The following is an 18,158-nucleotide window of genomic DNA, read 5'->3' as shown; positions in this document are numbered from 1 at the left end:
TTGTAGTTGGTCTAAGGCCGGTTAGAAAGCGTTTGATGACGGCCAGGTAGAGGTATTCACCTTGGTATAGTGTTATATATGTATGGTCTCAGGTATCTTGGGACGGGGAGACGATTAGCAGTATTCAACGGGTATCTGAACAGTTATATAGTCAGTCTATATCTGGTCGTGACCTGGTAGAATAAGCAGTTGATGTCTGATGAATATAGTAGAAAAACCACGGATCATGAGGAGCTATTTATATCAGAAGATACAAGGTCACTTCCTACACCCATCTTGACATATTTTACTGCTCTCCTATACAGAGCCTCCTCCGCATCAGACACGACTCCCCGTTCTGCCTATCCTTCACCAGCTGTTCCTAGGCAGCATAAGGCCATATGGCGGCCGGCAAGAATAATAAGCATATTGTAAGCCTCATCGAGAGCCCAAAGATTGTGGCGTATCTCTGCAGGGTCGAGTCTGCATGAAATAAATGTTCGATGTCGATGTTGTGATGACATCACGAGCGAGGCCGGGATGATGCTTTTTCCTCCTCGAGCGCCGCCAGCCACACGATCTCGGGACCCTGCAGCATGGCAGTGCAAGGGACGAAAGCCGCTGCACTTCTATCGCGGTATCACTGCATGAACAGGTCGCTTGACGGCCGCTAGGCTCCAACCACACCCGCCGTGCGTCGAGCATCGCTGCCGTTCAGGGGGGATACGCATAAATGGTAGGAGGTGAGGCTCGAAATACCCGACCCTGCATCGATCTGGACGTTCGAGTCTCTTCTAGACGGTGCTGTTTGCATGAAGTTATTACGATACCCGGACGCTGCCTGGAGTCTGCCTTCAAGTTTGTCTGATATCACTCTTGATATATCTACGTCATGTGGTGGTGCTTCTCTGGAATAACATAAAGATTCAACGTAACGACGTTCACGGGTACAAGTTACAAGTACAAATAAATAGAACGATGATGTAAAAAGAACCAAGATATGAAAACAGGCGCACGCTCCCGAGTAATTTTCCGACTCCCAGCCCTCTCCTCTGTTGTACAGCTGACTGTTTTACGCGATCTCATCAGTGTCGTGATGATGCTCCCCCAGATCCCCCTCGGTGGCGTGGAAGGCGTCTCCAAAGGCAGAGTCGTCCAGGTCGCCCATATCGAGGCCCTCGACGTCTCCATGGTAGTCTGCCAGTGCTTCTCCGGCGGTGTTGATGTTGTCATCCTCGAATTCTCCAGATACTCCCGGTGTGGCTCCCGATGCCGCATCCGGTGCGAGTATGGGAGCTGGTGCAGCCTGGAGAGTCGTGCTGGGTGCTCCACTGGCCGTTTGCTGTGGGTTGATGCCCGGACTGACGCCCTTGGATGGCGATGGCTGGCCGTCCTTATTTACCATCACCCAGTCAGCATCCCCTTCGACCGGTGCTGGCTGCGCGGTTGCGGCATGTGACTGAATAGAGTCAACACCACCCATCACGACGTCCTCGCCGGTCTGTGGCGCCGCTGAGACGGGTTGTGGAGGTGCAACCGATGACGGCACTGGCTGTGCGGCTGCTGATGTAGGTACCCCCTGTGCAGATACCGTGACTCCAGGGACTCCGGCAGTGGAGCTTACTGTTCCGTTATACTGGGTATACGGTGCTGTGCTGATCATGTTGACCTCTGCTAAGGGTTGAGGTGGAAGCTGCTTCACCCGCTCCTGTAGGCCTCCCTTTTCTAGACATTTGATATCGGCGACTGGCACAACGATCCTCCCCCAGCTAGCTTGTAGTCCCTTGACGATGTCGTCTACCTTCTTCTTCGGCGGTTTCTCACTGTAATCAACGGGAGACATACCCTCCTCCACCTCCTGGTGTAGACGTCCCTCGACTCTCCAGATTTCGTCACCTACGTCAGATGGGTCAACAGCCGCATCCCGCAGGTTCAACTCCGCTTCCCTCAAGGCTGATAGCTTCTTTGTTTTCTCTAGCTTCCGGGCGTGTTTTTTCCTCATACTCTCCATCTCAGCGTTCATGTCGGCGAGCTTCTTCGCGACTGAGCTAGCAAAATCTTCCGCCTTCTGGGGGTCCATCTTGCCCGTAGCTGGTGGAGGGCCTTCACCTCCCTCTCTGGGCTCCTTTCGCTGGGATGCCAGCGCGCCTGGAGCGTAGAAGAAGCCCTTTGTTAGACTTTCCAGCTCCCCCTTGCGACCAAGCCCGAGATCTACTGGAAGTATCTGGTCCATCCGATAAGGCGACGCAAATATCTCTTCCATCCATTCGTGGTGGTTCCTATAACGCATGCGGCTGATGTCTCTAGGTGTCAGCGCGTCGAGAATATCGCCTGTCGACACTTCCTCCTCGTCTAGTGAAAAGTCAGGAACGGCAGGTATTCCGGGAGCTGGGCCTCGATGAGTGCGAGGGATCTTCGCCTGAGTACCGGGATAGCCGACAACTTGCTGTTGTCCGGGTACGTGTTGGGGCTGTTGGCGCGCGAGCATTTGAGCAGCATATGCTTGCGAGTAGGCCTGCTGCTGTCCATGCGGGGGTAGATTAATGGTGGGCCAGTTATTCCTGTCATGGAGCATGAACTCTTTCCGAGCGAGCTGTCCTTGGCTCTGGATATAGCGACGTTGGCCGAGAATGTTCTGTGTCTGTGGAGAGACGGGGATGCGAGACGCTGGAAGCTGGTCGATGGAGGGCGCCTTGCCGTAGAAAACGATCCATAGCGACGGGTCGCACTGTGGGAGGTTTGGATTGGGTGTCTTCAGGCCGGTGAGTCGGAATCTGCGACGCGAATGTGTCGCCATGTTCTCGTTAGGCGGGTGGTATCCGGTCCTGTGCATGTAGATTTCCAGAATCTGCGCAAACCAGTCAGCAATGCCCACAGCTCTCTATATAGCCAGAAATAGACCCTACGTAGCCCCGAACTTCGACCGTATAGGCCTGCTCGACATCAGCCCAGACATAACCGTCACTCGCGAAATTGGTACCCAGGTGGTTCAGCGGCTGCCAGGTGAGCATCACTGTGTTGTCCGGCGGGCCATCGAGGTACATCCAATGCATAGGCTGGAGCTCTCTCACGACCTTGGGCGCCGACAGGAGGTATTCCACTGCCGTCTCGTGTGTAAATGCGGCCGTTGCGGGATACCGGTAGGAGGAAACGAGGTGCATGTGTGGAAGCTATATCATCGACTATTAGCAGGTCGCGCAAAATGAAGCTGCGCGGGCTCATCACGTACCAACTGCGGAGGGACGCCTCCAGCAGGATCCTGCATCCTCGCCGTCGGGTGCGGTCGGCTCATCTGGGCAAACTTGATCGGTGGTTTCGTCCTTGGATGTAAGCTGGCTGAAGGGCGCGTCGTGGTGCTTTCTTTTGTCTCTTTTGATAGCTTTTGAGGCCATCGCGAAGGTGAAGTTTCTAGGGTCACGTGGTCAAGGACGTTGATATAAGACAGATCAATATAACACAGATCAATAAGCCAGATGAATATAAAAGACAGATCAATATAAAGAGTAAGGACTGGTAGAGATTTCTGTCTCCGCGATGAAAATGTCTAGTCTACAAATTGCATTTCTCCCTGGGATTTCCATATCTGATACCCAATACAGACAGGAGACTCTACCCTAAGTAGGTAGAGTGGCATAAGAACTAGGAGCAGGTGAGATTCTTTGACTCTATGCTTATACTTCGACTGTTTACCTAAATATCGGCGTATATGTATACATTGGACTTACCTTGGACTTATAATTATCCAACAGCTGAGCCATAGTCCTATTTGTGAACGGTATCTCATTCAGTCATATCCATGTATTGAGGAGCAAGTCAATATCAGAGAACATATCTAAAGTTTGGACCATAATTCTCCTCGCCAGCGATTCGCTCGTTCTCCCCGAGGTTGCTCTGCAACTGACGCTCTTCCAGCGTTCCATATAGCTTGTCAAGCTGGCGGTTCTTCCTGATCAGCAAAACCATCGGTATATAATACCAAGGATGCACTGGCTAGATATAAGCGAGGCGCAGATGATGTTACCTCTCACGTATCGAGGCCCGTCAGAGAGCGGATATATTCTTGATCCTAGCACTGTTCCGCTCAGGCCGATAACGCCGACGACGACCATGGTGAGTCCGCGCCGACTATCAGAACCTTGGTTGTCTAGATGCCATGTGGTTAATCAGCGAGAACAACATATCTTGTCCTTATGGGAGATACGCACTCATGATCCATGGCGAGAAGCTCGATGAGCCTGAAAATAGGCCAGCTGCAGCTAAGAATATTCCAAAGTAACGAAGCCAGATCGACTCGCAGGCAGCCATGAGTGACGAAAATGCAACAGCAATCCCTCTCTGCTGGTACTTGTCCGAATACCACGATACTGTTATAGTGACGATGGCGGCAAATAAATAAGGCGGTGCGGTAAGTCCCTGCGACTTGGCTGCTGCGAACCCCATACTCTTGATGATTGTTGGGAGAAATATGGGAAGAGAGCCCCAGCAGCAAGCTGAAGTAAACGACATGACCTTAAATCTTCTAGTTAGTGATAGTAAGACAAAAACATGCATATCATCACATTATGGGGGATCACCTTACGGTTGGGATCCAAACGTTCATATCCCCAAGGGTGGCCCAACATTCCCCCCAAGCAATGCTCCCTATGCGCTCTGAATGCCCTACCTGACCTTTAAGCCTGGCTACCGCCACCTCCTTCTCCTCAGGAGTAAAGAACTTAGCCTTTTCAGGTCCCGGCGGGAGAAGATACAAGGCCACCGGGGCCATTAAGATACTTGGAATACCCTCAACCAAGAACAAGACCCTCCAATTTGCAATGCTGAATTTCCCTGCTGTGATAGCATATGCCAAAGCACCGGCGAATGAGCTCGAAATGGGTGCACTGGAGAGATAAAGGGCACAGCGAAGACCGAGCTCGTTTCGGCGGTAATAAAATGTGAAAACATATTAATCCCGGTTGAAAAAATAGATTCTGCTATTCCAAGGAAGAAACGAAGGGCCATTGCGCCTTCCCAGTTTTGAACAGCGGCCTGAAGAGTTGATGATAGACCCCTATATAAGTATGTTAGCACGCTCTCTGCCCGTCCCCAATGGAGCCTTACCTACCACCCTAGAACCGTGGCGGCAGCCGTGTAATCGTGTCGCCAACTTTTCCACATTACCACCTGGAGATGAAATATAACGAACGGAATGAAGAAGATGGTCGAAGGCCAGTCAAAGCGATCGCCGAACAAGTTAAGGTCCACGTCCATTCCAGCGATTCGCGCATTTCCAAGATTCCCGCGGTCTATATAAGCGAGGATGGCTATTTCAGACGAATTAGATACATAAATCTACCCTCGATTTTTCTGGGAACAACTTACAGAGGAAACATACTAGACTTAGTAGTCGGGTATCTATTTTGCGCACAACACGGCGCTCCAACTCGGGATCGATATACATCACTTCTGGTGATGGATGAGCGTTTTCATGAGAGCCGCCGCGTTCGGCGTCAACAGCGGCCACTTCGACCTGAGCTGTTTCTGCCTGTTTTTCCATTGTAAAGGTATATCTTTATTTTTCAAAGGTAACAGTGTTGTCCAAGACCTTTATGTGTAAAAACTGGAAAGTAGCCTGTACAATGGGGTATGATATCCATGGAATGTTCTCAGCCCTTGGACTATATATCAGCTTTCATGGCCTCTTCCTCATCCCACCAGTTCCGCCTATTATTCTTGGGGGCAGCGAGCCAGAGACATGGGAGGCCGGTAACATGTTGTGACGCCTGTTGAAGTCCACCATACCAGCATAAACAATTCACGTAGTCATTCAGCATGTCAAACATCCTCGAGTCACGGTGAGTAGCACGGGATGCACGACGGGCAGCAGGAAATGCCGAGTAACATGGTCAACTGGGCATAGGGAAGATGATACGGTCAATGCGGACCTGGACCTGAATCTTCCAGAGAGACCTGTAGCAGTAAGGAAGCATGAAAAAGCGAAGACATATCTCTGAACTGTTGGGTGACGCCAACATTTAACCAGTGGGTATAAAGTGTGACAGCACTGAGAACCAGCAGGTCGACTGGATCACCGTTCCGCATATAAGAGTGCATAAATCCTGCGCCAGTATACGGGGATACACAGCTGCTAGTCGAGGCCAAGTGTGACTACTTCTCATTCAATGCATCGGCGAGATATAACATCTTGGAACCGTGATGGCCGTACGAGGGTGCATGCGATATCTTTGTACGGGAGTCGCCGACGGACCTGGTTCAAGCAACGTTGGACAGCACGAGTAGATGATACGCGACCTTTGATAGAAGAGCAGGCGATTGAATGTTGTAGAGTAAGCCATGTTGAAGAAATACATCGCAAATGTAGTTCATGGGAAGTGTTTGTATTGAAGCGGAAAAGAGTATCTCCGCATAGAAGATTTAGATGAAACTTCAATACTTCAGCCGCTCTTCAATTAGAACGTCAGCTAGGCTTAAAGATCTGAGTATCGAGACGAGGGTCAAGCAGGGATTATTACCTGCTCCTATTACTAGCTGAACAGTTTATACGCATATATATAACCGCATAAAGAAGGGAGCTAGAACAGGCGCAGATACGCTACTCCAAGTCGTAATTCTCACATTGGCTGACCAGTGGACATATCAACCATGTCGTCCTCGGCGCTGAAAACCATAGACACTCGGGATGTGCAATATCTGCATGCTGTCGTTGACATGGGCAGGTATGGTTGCGATATCCGCCCCTTGCTGAGAACCACAGAGGCTGACAGCATAACAAAGCAACGGGATTCGCTTCTCGATCTCTGATTTATGCCCAGCTACGCAGAGAATTATGCCAACGGTTTTCCAAGACCGAGCCGGAATTTCTCTTTATGACGCGCAGTTCGGGTCAGAGGGTAGCACCAGGAGACCAATTCCTGATGAAGTCCGGGATCAGATTGTTTCACGGCTTTTGCGATTCAAAGTGACGTGCGAGGACTTCGGGGTGCCAGCTGGAAATATCCAGATACTCGCCACCGAAGCCACAAGAACTGCGCCAAACTCGGCTGAGTTCAGAGCAGCGATCTACGAAGCCACAGGATGGGAGATAACCATGCTCCCGAAAGAAGAGGAAGGCCGAATCGGGGGACTAGGAATTGCATCCAGCCTGTCCCGCGTAGAGGGCCTGGTGATGGATCTTGGGGGCGGGAGCGTACAACTCTCATGGATGATATTCACGCACGAGAGTGCAGAAGTAGAATCATATCCGGGCGGATCTATCAGTTTTCCGTATGGGGCGGCTGCTTTGACAAGGAGACTGGATGAAGCACAAAAGAATGGCGCAGACGCCGTACGACAGCTCAAGGACGAGATGCTACACTGCTTTCGAGGCGCTGTCGCTGACCTTCAGCTTCCGCCCAGTTTACAGGCAAAACTGGAGGGAGATGGTGGGCTTGATCTCTATCTTAGCGGAGGAGGATTTAGGGGTTGGGGATACTTACTCCTCAGCCAATCACTCATCAACCCGTATCCGATTCCAATTCTGAACGGATTCAGCGCCGACAGATCGCAGTTTCTTGATACATCCGCCGTCATCAATACCCTGAGCTCAGAGTCTACGATATATGGCGTCTCGGCTCGTAGAGCGACGCAGGTGCCGGCTGTGGCATTTCTCGTCAACGTCCTGGCAGAGACCATTCCATCGATAAAGAAGATACATTTTTGCCAGGGAGGAGTCCGCGAAGGCATACTATTTGATAAGCTACCACCTCAGGTACGACGGAATCACCCTCTAGTCGAGGCGACGTCCCCATTTAAAACCAGATCTGCTTCGGAGATAGCTCTTCTGCTGCGGCAAGCGATCCCAGACACCAATGCTGCAGGAAACCCCTATGCACCGCCACCGACAATCACGACGACTGGGTTTATTGAAGCCCTCGCAAATTCCATGTATATCCATTCCTCGGTCCCGAGAGAGTCGTACGCAGCCGCGGCTCTACACTCGACGACTACAGGAATCATTGCATATGCACACGGCCTCTCACATGCAGATCGGGCCATGTTATGTCTTGCCCTATTTGACCGGTGGACAGGCGATGTATCTCCTTCTGATGAAAGATTTCTGCAGAGACTCCGAGAAATACTCACCATGCAAGAGGCATGGTGGTGCCAATATATTGGTCGCGTCGCAGGCCTCGTGGGCAGCATTTACCCAGCAGGATTCATTGGAAGCCACACCCGAATTTCCTTCATGGCCAGGTTATCCCATCGTCAAACTAAGAAGGGCATCACCAAGCATTTACTGAGTTTAGTGGCCAATATTCCAGATTCAAAGAACCCGTCCTTTGACAGTGACTCCGTGGCGGCGGGATTAAAGAAGATTAAGAGGACGGGGAAGAAAGGCGAGTATATACGTAGCAGCGAACGAATTGGATTGCCGCAGCCGGGGGAAGAAGACTGGCGACTGAAAGTCGAGACAGACATCTACTGTGTTTGATTCTCCTACATGTCGAGACCCGGATTTGGGGCAAGCGGGTTGCATATATTGTTGAGCTTCATGTTAATGATTTATAGTTACGGCCGCGCTTTAGGTTATATGAATTTTAATTAATATCATGAAATGTCCTACCATTGAACGCTGCTCCGAACTGGGGCAATGTCGTCTCCCTGTTTCACCCCTGTTTGCATTTGAGAAAAGCGGTTTCTATAACAGCATCTCCATTCGGAATTTGAAAGCAAACAAATATACCCAAATTATCTCCAGTGCAAATAACTCGACGTCACAAGAAAGGACTAACCAGGCTTCTCTTATCTAGTACAGCTCACGAGCCCGCCATCCCGCTATTTATGGGCGACTTCGAGCACCTAGATTTCCATGAACACTGGCCCTCAGATTCGGAGGCGAACCAGGAGGAGGGCCAAGCGAATCATCAGATTCCTCAGATGAGCTATCATAATCATCGTCAAGATCGAGAAGAGGTAGCGGAGTCTGTCGAGCAGAAGCAGCAGCCGTATCAGAACCTTCCCAGGCTTGTTCATAGGATGGCAGTCCTGGTCCATGAGCCGGGCCTGAAGAAGAGCTGCTCGCAGCGACTGCTGACTGATGTCCGCTTGATTCGAGTTTGCGCCATTTATCCATGCATTTCTCACAGATTCCTCTTACATCATTGATGAGGATAGCTGGTGCATCACCTTGGGAAGCGTCGTGCTCGATAGTGGTGACTACCGGGTCGCCCTCATGGCCACATTCCCACCTATCCTTGGACATATAAAATTCCTTCTTTCTCCCCGGTACAGGGTTGGCGATTTCTGGGTTCTGCGCGAGAATGGTATCATAGTCCTCCCACTCTGCTGGCTGAGGAGTGACAGGCCTCAGGTCCGGGTTGGCCGCGATGGCCGCTTCTAACTCCGCAATGGCCGCTGCTCCGTCATCTCCAGTAGGAGCTGGAGTTTTTTCCACACGGGGACCAGGTGTATCTATACCGGACTCGGAGTCGTCAGAGGAAACGCTGTGGGCTCGAGGCATCATTATGGCGATGACGATGTTATCAGTGGTCTAATGCTGTATGGAAAAACTGCAAAAAATTTATCATGGATGTTTTTGGGGGAGATCTGAGGGAGAAACGCTATGCAGAAGAGTCCATGGGAAATATATAGAAAGGGCAAAGCCTAGTCGTTCACCTCCTGCTCCATAGGAATGGTAGCTGTGAATATCAATAAATGTCTTCATAGAATGACACCGTTTCATATAGTCACCCAGCCGTACCTTCAAGCGAGGAGAATGAATTTATGACTTCATAAGAGGGGGGCCGAAGTTTCGTCAGTACAATAACCTCTGATAAATGATATTTCATACCCCTTTGACATACTTTTAAGTTTGCCTTTAGACGTATCTTGGGGGAGAGGAACAAGACACAGAACCCTTTGAAAATCTTTAATGGAGAACTCCGGATATAGAATTGAATTCTTAGATACCCTTTCGGTTAACAGTGTATCACCACCTCGGGGCAAAGTAGATCAGACTCTGTGACAACTTGTACCCTGGGTCAGATCTCCAACCCATTGTCACGTCGGGACGCTAAATGTAACCCTCGAAGGAAATCGAACTGCCTTGTGAAGCTAGTATTCGCTAGGTGGCTGGCTGAAAGATATGTCATCGCTATCCCATCACTAAGTCGCCATCGCTATCCATATCGGTGCCAGCCGGCCTCAAATTTGCGCGTTGTTCCCCTTCTACACTATTCGGGGCGCCAGCATTTTCTACCCCGGCGTCAGACTTCTCGTCAGTGCCCTTCTCTTCGGCAGGTTTGTCCTCCTCTAGATGCTCGATCATTTCAAAATCCCTCGGGCCTTCATCCGTTTGATTTGTGTCTCCCTCCTTCATTTCTTCCTGGCTATCGTCCTCCAGTTCTTCCCATATCCTGACCGTTTGGTCCAAACCACAACTTGCCATCAGCCTCTTCCGGTCCATAGTAGGGGGAGTGAAAGCGTCAACTCCCAGGACAACATCGGAATGGCCTTCCAACGTCTGTAATATCTTCTTGTTGATGACATCCCAGCATAAAATTGTGCCATCCTCACTTCCACTAGCGGCATAAGCGTACTCTTTGGCACTATTTGAGTGTTGGCCTGCTAGGCCAGGCCTATCTTGAAAACTGCCGGATGATCGTCGGTGTCCATAGGACCCGAACGCGCCTGTTATGCTGTACTTCTCATTTGTATGACCTTGGTAGGTCTTTATACAACGGCCTTCAACATAATTCCACAATCGAACGCAACCATCCAAAGACCAGGCAAGAATGAACTTGCCATTAGGAGAGAACCTGACGGACGAAACTGGTGGGTTATCTTCATGGACCAAGGTCCGTAGACATTGACCGGTTGCTGAATCCCATATTCGAATAAGACCATCACCCGCACATGACACTATTAATGTGCCGTCCCTAACGAAGTCGACGCCTGCTACTGGGTCTGAGTGTGCGGGGAGCGAACGCATAATTCTAGCAGAGCGCACGTCCCATAAAAAGACTGCTTCATCGTACGAACCGCTAACGAGCATGTTTCCCTTCGGGGAGAAGGCGATGGAATAAATATAATTATGGTGGCCGACAAAAGGGTTAGGATATGGCTTTCCCTGTTTGCGCAGCTCATAGATTAGCGGGATGGTTAAGAAAACTAGAGATAGAGCCAAACAAACCGTGACAACGTCCCATAGTCGTATCGACTTATCGTCGGACCCTGAAGCAATAGTCCCGCCGTCTGGACTCCAAGATATTGTAGAAATACCTGCAAGGTGCCCCTCAAAGGTGTGGATTAGACTTCCTGTTGCTGTATTCCATATCTTTATGGTAGCATCAGCAGCTAATTAAGAAGTTAGTAACCTACGTATTATAAGTAGACTGCCAGATTTGACTTACAGCAACTCGCTACCATAGACCCATCAGGGGAAAACTTCACAGCAGAAACACCCTTTTGGTGCCCCTTTAAAACGAACTTCTCCTTATAATGCAGACGTTCTGGTTGAGGTGACGGAGGAGGGGTTGGACTGGGCCGGGGAGTGGCCTTGGGCGTCCCCTTCCGCCTCCGTGACTTATGTCCTTCGCTGTCTGATCCACTATCTATAAATTCCCGGCTATCTTCTGATCCAGAATTGGCCTCTTCCAATTGTCTCTCCTTAGACCGTGATGTCGACCTGCTCCTGGTGCGGCGGGAGTGGTTGGACTGGGAACGAGAACGAGATCGAGATCGTGACCGAGACCGTCGCCAGGATGGCCGTCTGTTCCTTACCAATTCATCTTCGCTGCCTGACGCGGACCGTGATCGAGACGACCGCTTACTGGCCTCGGGAGAATGGTAGCTTTGTGATCGCTGGCGTGAATCTCTGGTCCAACTGCCCCTTCGCCGTTCAGTATCTGGGGCTCCTCCAAGCTCGTCCGAGGAACCGTCTGTAGATCGAGGCGTGCCGTCGTCTAGCCTGCGCTTTTTTGTCGGCGGGATCTCTTCATCCATGGCCACCACACGTCTTTTCCGTCAACCTGCCGCTGTGCTTCAATGTCCAGTCCTTTCGGTCTTTCTATCGGTCTTGTTTTCGTCTTTGCGCTTTCTTGATAACGGCAGAATCATGCTTCACCCAAAAGCGGCCAATCAGATCACGTTATCTCAAGGCGGTCCGTCTCAGTTCAGTGTGGTCACATGATGTTTTGCTCCAGGGGCATCTCACGTGATCAGTGGCTCTTTAAGCCATTATATGGCCGAAAAGGGAAACAAAGCGGACTTCACAGAATTTCATACATACTGCGGACATCTTGCGGGCGCATCTAAGAATTGCGGGTGTAGTCGAGCGCGAACGACGTCTCCCATACGAATTCCTAATCGTGAGGCTCTGTCTTCTAGCCCTCCTAAGCCGCAGCCCCGTTTACCTGTGCTACGAACGACCCAGTGTGGTGGAGACCTCATCGGTGTTTCGCGCACAGTGAGCCATCATGTCCACCCAGCAGCATAGCGATGAGTCGCCCCATAAGATCAACATCACCAGCTTCAACTGCTGGGGCCTGAAGTTCATCTCTAAATACCGACGCGAACGGCTACTGGAGATCGGGAGACGACTCGCCAATGCCGATTTCCCCCCTGAAATCGTGGGACTGCAGGAATGCTGGACACAGGAGGACTACAATGCCATCCGTAACGAGACGAGGCATATCCTTCCATATGGCAAATTCTACCACAGCGGAATATTCGGCGGAGGACTCGCGATCCTGTCCAAATGGCCGATCGAGGAGAGCAGTATGTTCCAATACCCGCTAAACGGTCGGCCCACGGCGTTCTTTCGAGGAGACTGGTTCGTCGGGAAGGGTGTTGCATACGCGAGGATAAGAATTGGCCCTGGGTCAAAGGATGTCGCTGCCGTCTTTTGCACGCATCTACATGCACCGTATGAGCGGGAGCCGCACGACTCGTACATCTGCCATCGCACCGCTCAGGCGTGGGAGATTGCGAAGCTGATGCGTGGTGCCGCGGAGAGGGGCCATTTGGTCATTGGTCTAGGAGATTTTAACATGCTACCCATGTCCTTTGCGCATCGCTTGATCACTGCTCACGCACCAGTGAGAGATGTATGGCGGTATCTTCGCCCGGAGTCATCCGTCGGCGCAGCGATAGACGAGGTCGAGATCGCCCGCAACAGGCCAATTCCAAGTGCAGATTTCAACATACTCGAGAACGGTGCCACCTGTGACGGCTCCTTTAACACCTGGCGGTGGAATAAGGCAGACCAGAAACGAATAATTCGAGAAGGTCATATCAGCGTCGACGGGAGTCTACCCGACCCCTTCGCAAAGAGACTGGATTACATATTCATCGGAGACGGTTCATATCTTAATCGCGACGGCGAGGGCCCTTACTCGACTTCATCATGGAAATGGAATATCCATTCCGCCCGAGTTGGGATGATGGAGCGACATCCAACACTCCACTGCTCGTTGAGTGATCATTTCTCAGTCGAGGCAACCGTTGTTCGAGCCCACCCGCCTGTGCACCGTACTGAGCGCAAGCTGTCGAGCGGAACGGAAGATGACGAGAATGCCCCATTCCTACCGATCCAAAGCCATGCTGGTCGAAATACAAGCATCAACGACTACGCCATCCTAAGGCAGACCTCGACCTTACCGCCCGAGGCTACCAGGCAGCCCATACCGGCCCTGTCTGCAGATGTATACGACGATATCTTAAGTATGATATCCGTCTACATGAGCCGTGAACGGTTCCAACGACGAGCGAGAGTGGGCCATTTCCTCGCTTCCATAGCGCTGTCTATTGGATGCTTCATTGGGATCTGGTGGGCGCCCTACCCATATGTGTCCTTTATACTCTGTCTTGTCAGCACGCTTAGCTTGTCCGCTGGCGTTATTGACGGCCTAATTGGTGGGCTATTCGTCAGCAGCGAAATGCGCGCACTAAAGGAGTTTGAATGGGAAATAAAGAACACTAGAAGGACAGTGTTGGGCCTGGGTCTTGATATCGAGCAGGATCTAAGATCGCCGACCAAAAATGCTCACTGATAGCGTTCGAAGGCGTTTCCAGTATACTTGAATGCGCCGCTTTTGTCTTATGTGTGTTAATGGCAATGCTAGTAACTCTTAATGATATGACCGGAAACGGTTTACTAATGATATGATATCAGGGCAGCGAATATTTAGATAATATTGCTAATGAGCGTATATAGCTGTTTCAAATAAACTTGGAATGACTTTAATGAGCTAGCCACACCACCTATTTTTGTCGATCAACGCGATACACTTCCTCTTCTCCAACCATCATTCAAATTCATAGTATCATCGTCACAACTCATAATTACACGATTGAGGCGCTTATGCGGCACACTCCTTCTTTCTCTCCTCGAAGACTTCGAGGGCGACCTCGGCGGCCTTGAAGCCGCTGAGCATCATGGCAGAGAAGATTGGTCCCATACGGTGCCACCCATCAATCTCAGAGAGCTCCATTCCACCAATGATCAAACCCTTGGTGACTTCACGGGTGTTCTTGACAATGGCATCCTCGGCAGAGTTCATATCCAGACCCTTCATGCCTCCGAGCTTCTCGATAGCAGACATGGAGACGAGACGCTTGGCACAGAAAGCTCCGAAGGGACCGTCGTGGCCAGTGGTGCTGATGATTAGGGGAGCGTTGATGGTGTTAGGGTCCATGCAGGAGTGGTCGTCGTGGTGCTGGGTGACGAGGGTCCAGTTGGTGACGACACCAGCAATTTGGAAGCCAGATGGCTCAGAGGCGAGAGGACGGGTGATCAAGTCTTCAACGCAGGTAGCGTTGAAGAGCTTGATGTTGGGGAAGGAGAGGACCTTGGAGAGAAGGGTAGAGGTGAAGAGAGCGGCGTGCTTGATAACGACGAGGTTTGGGTTGGAGGCTTCTTCCTCGTATGGGACACCCAGGTCCTCCAAGAAGCGGTGGGCTGGCTTCCTTAAGACCATGGCGGAGAACAATTGACCACCGAGCCAGGCACCACCACCTGTAAATATTGTCAGTGGTGATATCAAACTGACACGCACATTATAGGGGGGCCATACCAGGGGAGACGGAGGCTTCGATGAGAGCAATCTTCAGGTCAGGACGGGCCTTTCCAAGGACATAGGCGGTGCTCAGACCGCAAGAGCCAGCACCAACAATGACGATGTCACTCTCGGCATAGGTGTCCATGTCCTTGAAGTAGCGGCTAGTCATAGCACGAGAGACGTGGCTCTCACGGATAGGGGCAAACTTGAAGTCTTCCCATTTGCCGGCGAATTCGTCAAGCAGGGCGTAGCCAGAGCCGGTGCTAGGCTGGGCCAGGGTGTTACCCTCGCCAGCAAAGTTGTCTCTCACAGCATTGCCGGCAGAGGCCACAACCTCGGTGATGGTAGCAGTTGGTGGAGCCATTTTTTTGATATTAGGACGGAAGACTAAACGAGGTTAGATTTCAACAGCATATTTCCCTCTTATTCAGAGGGAGGGGGAAGGGGAAGCATGATCCTTTCGCTGGTATTATCCAGATCAAGTTCGGACCGTATAATTTCAGAAAGATGTCCGCGAGCAGTCATTCCACCAGTGAAATCATCTCTCCCGCCCTTCTCCTCTATAGAAGATACGGCGAGAGGTGGATGACCCCAGCAGGCTGATGGAAGAAGTCACAAAGAACAACGAACACCGGTTCATGCACACGACTGTTTCTCGAGATACCTTGACCATTTATTGGATATTCTTCCCAGCGTCTGGGGATTCATGACCTCCATCTTGAGAGAGATGTACCGGTGGTTTATTGCACTTGAACGGGTCAGTAAGTCCACAAAAACAGGATGTAAAAGGGAGGACAGTCAATGCTCAGTCACCTGCAAGTCTCGTTATCAAGATGCTACGGAGAGATAAAATGCAATTGATATTTTGAATGCAGACTCTGTATTCCGATGGATGGATGAAGAGAAAACAGGAAGAAAAAGAGCTGCGGGGTTACGCCCTGCTTTATATATCCTTGCATGGTGGGGGTTTAGTCATCCAAAAGCTTTCAGCGAGTTGATATTTCTCTTTTCTCTTAATATGATGAAACCAACAGGGACAAGGAGCACTGGTTGGCCGGCATCGTTAGCTAGCATTGTTAGTTCAAAGTTAGGCAGATCCTGATGGCTGTCCGTGGCAGCTGGTGAAGTTTGTATGGCCGCTTTGTGCGATACTTATCTCGCTTCACCAATTCCCCTAATAAGAGATGTTCAATGCTGGCCTGGGATATTCAACGCCAATTGATTGCTTCACTAGTTACAAGCATGCCTAGTCTAATAACAATGAGTATTCTATCCCTTACGCAGCATCAGCTCCTATTAACCCAAGTAAGTATAATGCATAGACGGTAGGAATGAGACAGCACTAACCATCGATTATAATTTCAGAATTTTGCTTATGGCCTTTGGCTTTCATGCCTGCTACCTTGTTCTTTGCAACCTCTGATTCAATCTGCTCCTCTGTGACCAGGCCAGCAAGTTTAGCTTGCTCCTCCACACTCAATGGCGCGATGACATTCTCTTCGGTGAAGTAGTTGGTTTCTTTGACATAAACTATCAGGACGTAAACCATGCCGATGATCCCGATGACATAGAGGCTATTTACTTGAGGTCAGCTTTCAGGTAGGACGGTCGAGGAAGAATGGCCACTTACGAAAACTGCAAAGACAGCTGGCCCACGAAGGGCACATTTTCCGCAGCCATGACGAAGGAGATACATATACCCAAGCTTAAGGTCCCCTTGAAGACTCCTCCGAACTGTGCTAGCCTAGACGGGTCATTGGTTAAAGCGCTGAGAACCCATTCTATTGTCATCTGGTATGCGGAATAGATAGCACCAAAGAGGACAAATAAGGCAAACATGCCGCCAAATTCAGGGTCAGTCCAGTCTTTAGCCTGAGGTTTCTTGAGTGAGCCGATATTGGTGATATCCAGCCACGCGTATAGGCCGGCGCTCGCACCAACGGACACTGCTCCAATGAACGCAACTCCCACGAACCCCCTGATTTTACGGCTTTGGATCTTGCGATTGTCAAGGACGAAGACCATCAGCCAAGGCATGATGACCTGGATAGAATGGAATGCCAGGTTGTTCAAGGAACGAGTCCTGAGGTTGAAATAGAACGCTAAAGACAGGTTAACCCTCTATACTATCGAAGGCCGGAAAATGGACTCTCGACTAACCGTTGATACTGCTGACGAGAGCAAGTGACATCTCGCAACCAAGGATGGCAGGGAAGAGGATGAACATCCTAGGGTCGAAGAAAGTCCTAACCATTGATTTTAATTCGACAGAGAGTTTGGTGGGCTTGAAGATGGCAATGTGTGTCCCATCCTTACGGATGACTTTCTGTGGATCAATGATGAAGAAGAATGCAATGAAGATTGGAAGACAATGAATGGCTGTAAACGTGCCGTAGACAGCGCTTGATACACCGACAGCTTTCTGTTGATGATAGTTGGCAGCAAAGGCGATTATTGCCCCAACCGTAGCGCCAGTCGATCTGAGCATCCATTGAATACTGATGAACTATACATAATGGGTGTCAGTCAATATCAAGGACCACATAGAGGTCTGGCACTCACCTTTGCCTTATCCTTCTCCTGGGGATAGGCGAACTGGATGAAAGCCGCAGCAGTCCAGAGGGGGCCACACAAGGAGCCGAGTACTGCGCCTGAGAATAGCGGAAACCAGCTGTGGCCTGTTCGATCGTAATACCAAAGCCCTGCAACATACAACGGGTATCCGATTGAGCCGATCATGATGCTCAGTTTGGGCTTGAGAATGTTCAAAGCAGTGCCTCCAAACCAGCCACAGATGGTAAAGAGGCCATAGATAATCACATTCGTCAACGAGGCCACCTGCGCAGAGCTGGGCTTTCCTCCTCCTGCCCCGAGGCCGATGACGGCGACGTATATACCTGGAGCACAGAATAGAACACTTCATGGTGTCTTAGCGAGCGTTCCATCGACATCGACCAAACCACCAACGGAGAGAGCTTCGGCGCCATACCATCCCATGATGAAATTCTGGGTCTGAGGGCGGTTAAGCCGTAGCAGGTTCTCCATCTTCGTCAGTAAACCCATATCGGCGGCTTTAGTACTAGAGCAAGCTGGACGTATCGGTTCTGCTCATGCTGCGATTCTACTTCTGCCAGGCCTTTC

At 50.6% G+C, this 18,158-nt stretch overlaps 8 protein-coding genes across 8 annotated transcripts; 2 read left to right on the top strand and 6 right to left on the bottom strand.

The window, feature by feature from the left end:
* Window positions 1-1,051: 1,051 nt before the first annotated feature.
* Window positions 1,052-3,271, bottom strand: GIQ15_03708 (uncharacterized protein; the record flags this gene model as incomplete). Its single annotated transcript, XM_033551125.1, has 3 exons — window positions 1,052-2,827; window positions 2,886-3,149; window positions 3,209-3,271. The coding sequence occupies 3 exons, from the start codon at window positions 3,269-3,271 to the stop codon at window positions 1,052-1,054; spliced, it is 2,103 nt and encodes a 700-aa protein (XP_033408286.1).
* A 1,808-nt stretch (window positions 3,272-5,079) lies between these two features.
* GIQ15_03707 (pantothenate transporter liz1) lies at window positions 5,080-5,515 on the bottom strand (the record flags this gene model as incomplete). The annotated part of the gene is made up of 2 exons (XM_033551124.1): window positions 5,080-5,282; window positions 5,341-5,515. 2 exons carry the CDS (start codon window positions 5,513-5,515, stop codon window positions 5,080-5,082), a joined length of 378 nt encoding a protein of 125 aa, XP_033408285.1.
* Window positions 5,516-6,621: 1,106 nt separating this feature from the next.
* GIQ15_03706 (retrograde regulation protein 2) lies at window positions 6,622-8,449 on the top strand (the record flags this gene model as incomplete). The annotated part of the gene is made up of 2 exons (XM_033551123.1): window positions 6,622-6,695; window positions 6,754-8,449. 2 exons carry the CDS (start codon window positions 6,622-6,624, stop codon window positions 8,447-8,449), a joined length of 1,770 nt encoding a protein of 589 aa, XP_033408284.1.
* A 348-nt stretch (window positions 8,450-8,797) lies between these two features.
* GIQ15_03705 (uncharacterized protein) lies at window positions 8,798-9,481 on the bottom strand (the record flags this gene model as incomplete). Its single annotated transcript, XM_033551122.1, has 1 exon — window positions 8,798-9,481. The coding sequence occupies one exon, from the start codon at window positions 9,479-9,481 to the stop codon at window positions 8,798-8,800; it is 684 nt and encodes a 227-aa protein (XP_033408283.1).
* Window positions 9,482-10,111: 630 nt separating this feature from the next.
* Window positions 10,112-11,011, bottom strand: GIQ15_03704 (uncharacterized protein; the record flags this gene model as incomplete). Its single annotated transcript, XM_033551121.1, has 1 exon — window positions 10,112-11,011. One exon carries the CDS (start codon window positions 11,009-11,011, stop codon window positions 10,112-10,114), a length of 900 nt encoding a protein of 299 aa, XP_033408282.1.
* Window positions 11,012-12,434: 1,423 nt separating this feature from the next.
* GIQ15_03703 (inositol phosphosphingolipids phospholipase C) lies at window positions 12,435-14,009 on the top strand (the record flags this gene model as incomplete). Its single annotated transcript, XM_033551120.1, has 1 exon — window positions 12,435-14,009. One exon carries the CDS (start codon window positions 12,435-12,437, stop codon window positions 14,007-14,009), a length of 1,575 nt encoding a protein of 524 aa, XP_033408281.1.
* Window positions 14,010-14,318: 309 nt separating this feature from the next.
* GIQ15_03702 (thiazole biosynthetic enzyme) lies at window positions 14,319-15,381 on the bottom strand (the record flags this gene model as incomplete). Its single annotated transcript, XM_033551119.1, has 2 exons — window positions 14,319-14,974; window positions 15,033-15,381. 2 exons carry the CDS (start codon window positions 15,379-15,381, stop codon window positions 14,319-14,321), a joined length of 1,005 nt encoding a protein of 334 aa, XP_033408280.1.
* A 905-nt stretch (window positions 15,382-16,286) lies between these two features.
* On the bottom strand, window positions 16,287-18,080 carry GIQ15_03701 (uncharacterized protein; the record flags this gene model as incomplete). The annotated part of the gene is made up of 6 exons (XM_033551118.1): window positions 16,287-16,310; window positions 16,435-16,591; window positions 16,648-17,119; window positions 17,178-17,523; window positions 17,580-17,914; window positions 17,978-18,080. 6 exons carry the CDS (start codon window positions 18,078-18,080, stop codon window positions 16,287-16,289), a joined length of 1,437 nt encoding a protein of 478 aa, XP_033408279.1.
* Window positions 18,081-18,158: the final 78 nt, after the last annotated feature.

The sequence above is a fragment of the Arthroderma uncinatum genome (genome assembly GCF_011692745.1).
Source record: "Arthroderma uncinatum strain CBS 119779 chromosome Unknown scaffold2, whole genome shotgun sequence".
In the NCBI taxonomy this organism is placed as follows: Eukaryota; Fungi; Ascomycota; class Eurotiomycetes; order Onygenales; family Arthrodermataceae; genus Arthroderma; species Arthroderma uncinatum.
Note: the sequence above shows the minus strand (reverse complement) of the source record. Positions and strands in the feature narration are given on the sequence as shown.